At 47.3% G+C, this 6359-nt stretch overlaps 1 protein-coding gene across 1 annotated transcript; it reads right to left on the bottom strand.

Moving 5' to 3' along the window:
- Positions 1–256: 256 nt before the first annotated feature.
- LOC144611798 (nanos homolog 2-like) lies at positions 257–793 on the bottom strand. The gene has a single exon (XM_078431056.1). It carries the CDS (start codon positions 791–793, stop codon positions 257–259), a length of 537 nt encoding a protein of 178 aa, XP_078287182.1.
- Positions 794–6359: the final 5566 nt, after the last annotated feature.

Below are 6359 nucleotides of genomic sequence, written 5' to 3'. Positions count from 1 at the left end.
TGTGTTTCAAGTTTTAAAAGAAGGTCTTTTGTCCAGTTGACTTTGGTCATCTACAAGGTTTCTCCGCCTGTGTTTCAAGTTTTAGAAGAAGGTCTCTTGTCCAGTTGACTTTGGTCATCTACAAGGTTTCTCCGCCTGTGTTTCAAGTTTTAGAAGAAGGCCTCTTGTCCAGTTGACTTTGGCCGTCTGAAAGGTTTCTCCGCCTGTGTTTCAAGTTTTAGAAGGCCTCTTGTCCTGGCAGACTTTGGCGGGCCAGTCAGCGACGTGACCTCTTGCCCACTGAGTTACGCCCATGGTTCCGGTAGAGGGACTGTTTGTCGGGGTTGAAGCAGCAATACTTCAGGGTGTGGGCAGAGTCGCCCGTGGCTTGGCACAGCGGGCAGACGTAGTTGCGCAGGATGGGGCACAGCACCCTCCCACCCTCCGCCTTCAGCATGTGCGAGGTGTAGACCTTGCGGGACTCGCCGTTGTGCTTGCAGAAGGTGCAGATGCCGCCCGGGATCCTGCCGACACCGTCACGCTCGGGCGGGGACTCGCTAGATGACGACGACTCCAGCCGCGGGCGTAAGGTGCCAGGGGAGAGGGGAGCGGGCACGGTGGGCACATCGGCCCGCTCGCTGTCGTCCATCCCAGGCCGACACAGCTCCTCCACCTTCAGCGACAGCTGCAGATAGTCCTTCCAGATGTCAAACTCCTGGGTTCCCAAAGCAAACCTGGGGACAATCCTCTCCATGGTACCATCCACTTCAACGCCCAACACCACAGTGCACCACATCTCTTGGCCACAGCCCATCAAAGGGAGAGGAGGGGTAGGGGGGAGAGAGGGGAGGAGCACTGAAATAACAAGAGCATTTTAAATTTAAAGACCACTTGTCATCTGCTCCTGCAGGCAGTCACACAGGTTGCAACCACTTAACACTCCTCCCCTCCCCGTTACCCACAGCATCCAACCAGGTCACTAACAGCTCTTGACAGAGTCGCCTTGTTTATTTTTCCCTCTCTTGTTTCTTTGAGTAATGCTGGCTGCAAGTTTGACTTTGCAATGAAGTGCATTTCCCTGCCTTTACCCTGTGCATGCATGTTAGTTGCATGTGTGCAAGTGTGTGTATATATATATGTGTAAGAAAATAACTGCAGATGCTGGTATAAATCGAAGGTATTTATTTCACAAAATGCTGGAGTAACTCAGCAGGTCAGGCAGCATCTCAGGAGAGAAGGAATGGGAGATCCTTCTTCGGACACATATATATATGTGTGTATGTATCTGTGTATATATGTATATATATATATATGTGTGTGTTCATATGTCTGTGTGTGTATATATGTGTATATATATGTTTGTATATTATGCATGTCAGTGGAATATATTATGTGTGTGTGTGTTTGCGTGTCCGTGTGTTTATATGTGTATATATATGTGTGTATTATGCGTGTCTGAGTGTATATATATATGTGTGTGTGTATATGTGTGTATATAGGTATGTGTATGTATGTGTGTGAATCTGGAATTCTCTGCCACAGAAGGCAGTGGAGGCCAATTCAATGGATGTTTTCAAGAGAGTTAGATTTAGCTCTTAGGGCTAACGGAATCAAGGGATGTGAGGAGAAAGCAGGAACAGGGTTACTGACTTTGGATGATCAGCCATGATCATATTGAATGGCGGTGCTGGCTCGAAGGGCCGAATGGCCTACTCCTGCACCTATTTTCCATGGTTCTATATATATGTATGTGTGTGTATATATGTGTGTGTGTGTTAGGTGGAGAGTTGCAGACAGACTAGACTACAAAACAATGTAATCCCTTTTGTTAACAAAAAGACACAAAGTTCTGGAGTAACTCAGCAGGTCAAACAGCATCCCTGGGATACATGGATAGGTGACGTTTCAGGTCGGGACCCTTCTTCAGACAGGTTTGTAGGTTAATTGGCTACGGCAAAATTGTAAATTGTCCCTTGTGTGTGTAGGATAGTATTAGTGTGTGGGGATCGCCGGTCGGCACAGACTCGGTGGGCCGAAGGGCCTGCTTCCTCCGCACTGTATCTCTAAAATAAACTAAGCAAATAAATTGTGACAAAATATTTAATAGGAACTTGAGAGGCGTTTTTCACACAGAGGGTGGTGGGTATATGGATCGAGCTGCCAGAGGAGGTAGTTGAGGTTGGTACATTGGCAACAATGAAAGGACATTTGTTCGGGTACATGGAAAGGTTTAAAGGGAGAAGCAAGGAACGCAGATGCTGGAATCTTGCAGAGAACATAAAGTGGGGCAGCTGCTCTACCATTGTGCCACTGTGTGTGTGTGTGTGTGTGCGTGTGTCTGTTTGTGCGTGTGCGTCTGTGCGTGTGTTTGTGTGTGCATCTGTGCGTTTATGTGCATGTGTCTATGTTTGTGCGTGTGTGTTTGTGCGTGTGTGTGTTTGCATGTGCGTCTGCGTGTTTGTGCATGTGTGTGTATGTGTGTGTGCGTCTGTGTTTGTGCGTGTTTGTGTGTGTGCATCTGTGTTTATGTGTGTTTGTGCGTGCGTGTGTTTGTGCATGTGTATTTATGCGTGTGTGTGTGTTTGCATGTGCATCTGTGCATGTGTTTGTGCATGTGTGTGTATTTATGCATGTTTGTGCATGTGTGTGTATTTATGCGTGTGTGTGTGTGTGTGTTGCATATAAGTACCTGGTACGCTGCTGCAAATAGGAATTTCTCGGTCCCTGACTATCTCGTTTCCCTCCCTTGACTCTCAGTCTGAAGAAGGGTCTCGACCCGAAACGTCACCTATTCCTTTTTCTCTAGAGATGCTGCCTGACCCGCTGAGTTACTCCAGCATTTTGTGTCTATCTTCGGTGTAAATGTTACTCCAGCATTTTGTGTCTATCTTCGGTGGTAGACACAAAATGCTGGAGTAACTAACTCAGCGGGTCAGGCAGCATCTCGGGAGAGAAGGAATGGGTGACGTTTCGGGTCGAGACCCTCGTCTACCTTTGATTTAAACCAGCATCTGCACTTTTCTTTCCTATCTGCAGTTCATTCTTATGCATTGGGAAATTGGTAGTCCTGTTGTGGGAATACATGACAATGAAACCCACTCTTCTTGATCGGTAGGTGGGGGTCACTTTAAGGCTGCAGAATCCAATGTGCTAAACCCCCCCCCCCCCCCCCCCCGCCAGCTCAGGGAAAGGTTAGGTTGTATTCATTGGCGCAGAGTGGAACTCTGGACTTAGATTGAGAAAGATCAGTTGGACTTTGCAGACAGACTGGCTCCAGGCCACTAGTCCCTGGGGAAGTCCCTATACATTGTTTCTTTACATTGTCTACGCTAATTTGAAAACTGCATTATTTTTTGCACTAACAACCTTTCCATTATCTCACACATTTGGAGGAGATTTTGATGTTAAAACGAGTGAACTATTAAAATTATTTCAAACAAAATAGCTTTTACCGTTAGATTGTTATTAAAAAAAATAATGACATCTGTCACCCCACCCGCATGCATTGTATATTTTTACACCTTAAATACTATTAATGTTATTAAGTAATTACTTAAATGGCACCAGTCTGCCCTGCTTTGGAAATGATCTTTGCAAAGATTGATGTGCTTCAAGATAAACCAACTAACAAAGGTTAATTATTTTACCAAAATGTAAGTAAGGTTCCTTACTTCGCGGGAGGTGTTAAATAAACAAGTCGACTCTTTGCTGCGGTTGTACAAGGCAGTGTCTACAGTCTTTAGTTACTTCAACAGGGACTTTGATTCTATCACGAGGTCAGACTGCGAGATGTTTTCAAGAGTCAAGAGAGTTTTAACGTCATGTGTCACAGATAGAACAATGACATTCTTAGTTGCAGCAGCACAACAGACATGTGAACAAGAATAAAAGCTCAAATATATATATATATATATATGTGTGTGTATGTGTGTGTAGGAAGGAACTGCAGATGGTGGTTTAAACCGAAGATAGACACAAAATGCTGGTGTTATGCTAGAGATGCTGCCTGACCCGCTGAGTTACTCCAGCACTCTGTGAAACGTCACCTATCCATGTTCTCCGCAGATGCTGCCTGACCCGCTGAGTTACTCCAGCACTCTGTGAAACGTCACCTATCCATGTTCTCCACAGATGCTGCCTGACTCACTGAGTTACTCCAACATTTTGTGTCTACCTTTAGTCATGGGCGGTCACGGTGGCGCAGCGGTAGAGTTGCTGCCTTCCAGCACTTGCAGCGTCAGAGACCCGGGTTCGATCCCGACAGCGGGTGTTGTCTGTGCGGAGTTTGTACGTTCTCCCTCTGAACTGCGTGGGTTTTCTCCGAGATCTTCGGTTTCCTCCCACACTCCAAAGACGCACAGGTTTGTAGGTTAATTGCCTTGGTAAATGTAAAAATTGTCCCTAGCGGGTGTAGGATAGTGTTAGTCTGCAGAGATTGCTGGTCAGCGCGGACCCGGTGGGCCGAAGGGCCTGTTTCCGCACTGTATTGCTAAACTAAACCAACATCTGCAGTTCCTTCCTACTACAATCCCCAGAAGTCACTGCGGTATTGAACTACAATCCTCAGAGGTCATTGTGGTTGGGCCCCGCCTCACTTCTTACGTCATGATGTAAGGCTCCCGGAAGTGGGATTAAATGGCCGGAATGGAGGCAAGAGGCAGGACAAGAGAACAGGTAACATCTCACCTGTGCACCTCATCTGTGCATTTCACCTGTGCACCTCACTTGTGCATCGCACCAGTACACCTCATTTGTGCATCTCACCTATGCACCTCACCTGTAACACCTCATCTGTACACCTCACCTGTGCACCTCACCTGTGCACCTCACCTGTAACACCTCATCTGTACACCTCACTGTGCACCTCACCTGTGCACCTCATCTGTGCATCTCACCTGTGCACCACACCTGTGGACTCACCTGTGCACCTCACCTGTAACATTTCACTTGTGCATCTCACCTATGCACCTCACCTGTACACCTCACCTTTGCACCACACCTGTGGATCTCATCTGTGCACCTCACCTGTAACACCTCACCTGTATACCTCACCTGTGCACCTCATCTGTGTATCTCACCAGTATACCTCACCTGTAACGCATCTCACCTGTACACCTCACATGTGCACCTCACCTGTGCACCTCATCTGTGCATCTCACCAGTATACCTCACTTGTGCATCTCACCTGTAACACCTCACCTGTGCACCTCACCTGTACACCTGGGCAATGGGTCGCACCACACTGGGACTGCAGGCAAGGCCGGGACACCAACATTAAAGACACTTACATGGATATCTGGAGTTGTGTGCTATGAAAATAATATTGCAACTTGTGTGATTTTGTATTTTAAGATGTTTTTGCCTTGATTCACCTGATTACTTGTCTGGTTGGTTCTTTGAGATGAAGATCATCCCATGATGTCTGGGCCAGCTGATGGACCTAGTGTCCGTGGCAGTTAGTAGCCCCTGAGGTGTCATGGAGAAACAAGGAACTGCAGATGCTGGTTTGCCAAAAGAAAAGACACACAGTGCTGGAGGTCTGGAATGTAGCAGGTTACAAGTTCACAAGTTATAGGAGTACAATTAGGTCATTTGGCCCATCGAGTTCACTCCACCATTCAATCATGGCTGATCCCCGCTTCCTAATCCCATTTTTCTGCTTTCTGAAGAAGGGTCTCGACCCGAAACGTCACCCATCCCTTCTCTCCAGAGATGTAGCCTGTACCGCTGAGTTACTCCAGCATTTTGTGTCTACCTTCGATTTAAACCAGCATCTACAGTTCTTTCCTACACATGATTACAATCGAGCCATTCACAGTGTACAGATACATGATAGGGGAATAACGTTTAGTGCAAGGTAAAGCCAGCAAAGTCCAATTAAGGATAGTCCGATGGTCACCAATGAGGTAGATAGTAGTTCAGCACTGCTCTCTGGTTGTGGTAGGACGGTTCAGTTGCCTGATAACAGCCGGGAAGAAACTCCCCGAACTGAAAGATCTGCCGCACCAGAGACCTGGGTTAGATCCTGATCTCAGGTGCTGTCTGTATGGAGTTTGCACGTACTCCCTGTGACTGCGTGGGTTTTCTCCAGACGCTCCGGTTTCCTCCCACATCTGATCTCAGGTGCTGTCTGTATGGAGTTTGCACGTACTCCCTGTGACTGCGTGGGTTTTCTCCAGGCGCTCCGGTTTCCTCCCACATCTGATCTCAGGTGCTGTCTGTATGGAGTTTGCACGTACTCCCTGTGACTGCGTGGGTTTTCTCCAGGCGCTCCGGTTTCCTCCCACATGCCAACTACGTGCGTGTTTGTAGATTAATTGACCCTCTGCAAATTGCCTGCTAGTTTGTAGGGAGTGGATGCGTAAGTGGGGTAACACAGG

This window comes from Rhinoraja longicauda, chromosome 41, assembly GCF_053455715.1.
Source record: "Rhinoraja longicauda isolate Sanriku21f chromosome 41, sRhiLon1.1, whole genome shotgun sequence".
NCBI classification, from domain to species: Eukaryota; Metazoa; Chordata; class Chondrichthyes; order Rajiformes; family Arhynchobatidae; genus Rhinoraja; species Rhinoraja longicauda.
Note: the sequence above shows the minus strand (reverse complement) of the source record. Positions and strands in the feature narration are given on the sequence as shown.